Here is a 998-nt window from a genome sequence, read left to right on the forward strand (position 1 = left end):
GGCAGTAGCGTGGAGCCTGGCACCGTCTATGGCTCGGGGGAGTCTGACTTAGCCTTTGACGACTCCACGCATGGTTGGAATTTGCAATCTGCTGCTGAAAATCAATTTCATCTGCCGGGTTACTCACATTACCAGCAGCAAGCACAACAACATGAACAACAACTCAGCCATGAAGTGCCCGATCCCGCGCCTGGTTGTTCCACAGCCAACGCCTTTGGTCCTTCCGTGCCAGGACTCCCGCTTCGTCCTTCCGCGAATCAGGACTTTGGCCACCATCTCGACCATATACCTGCACCTGGGTGGATGGCCGCCGCTGGGAGACAGCATGTCACGTACTACCCTGGTCCGAGCTGGTCGACGCCGTCAGCCTCCTCGGGCGTCCACAGCCAACGATCTGGCGGCAATGTCCCGAGACAGTAAGTCGCGAGATGAGAGATGACCTGATCAAGTTCTTCGTGCTAATATTGGCCACAGACCGGCATTCGAGCCGCAATTCGGGCCGCGAGGAAGCGGCAGTGTGGCTCACGATCAGCCCTACGGCACAGGCGAAAGGAGCACAGCAGGACGTTCATCCAATCGACGAAGAGAGGGACCTGCGAAAAATTCTCTTGGTGCCAACAGGCAGCATTGTGAGGAGAAGGCCTGGACCGAATCGGAAGACGAGTGCTTCGCGATTTTCGCAAGGAATCACAAACGCGGAAAGTACCGCGATGCTCCAGGTGCAGTGCGTCACGTCAAATTGTTGAAGAGACGTGGACAACACGCTGACCGGCCGCAGATGGATTCGATGGGCTATCCGGAGAGGCTCCCCGAAGAGTACAAACGACGAGCTCGTGCCAAGGGGCGCACGCCGGCAAAAGGGAGCCGCGTGCGCAGACCCGCTCGGTCATCTGATGAACTGGGACAACCGGCTATGCGTGAACGACAGGACGGCAGCACGACTCCCGCACCGCCGCAAAGCAGATACATGGCTGTGCCGGCGCATGAGGGTCAAGGCG

The 998-nt window shown here is 58.5% G+C and overlaps 1 protein-coding gene across 1 annotated transcript; it reads left to right on the forward strand.

Moving 5' to 3' along the window:
- On the forward strand, window positions 1-998 carry WHR41_09598 (uncharacterized protein; the record flags this gene model as incomplete). Its single annotated transcript, XM_069378201.1, has 3 exons — window positions 1-416; window positions 475-724; window positions 779-998. Coding segments are annotated over exons 1-3 (583 nt in total), but the record flags the coding sequence as incomplete, so codon positions are not given.

The sequence above is a fragment of the Cladosporium halotolerans genome, assembly GCF_011745625.1.
Source record: "Cladosporium halotolerans strain TM138-S3 chromosome Unknown Sca482, whole genome shotgun sequence".
NCBI classification, from domain to species: domain Eukaryota; kingdom Fungi; phylum Ascomycota; class Dothideomycetes; order Cladosporiales; family Cladosporiaceae; genus Cladosporium; species Cladosporium halotolerans.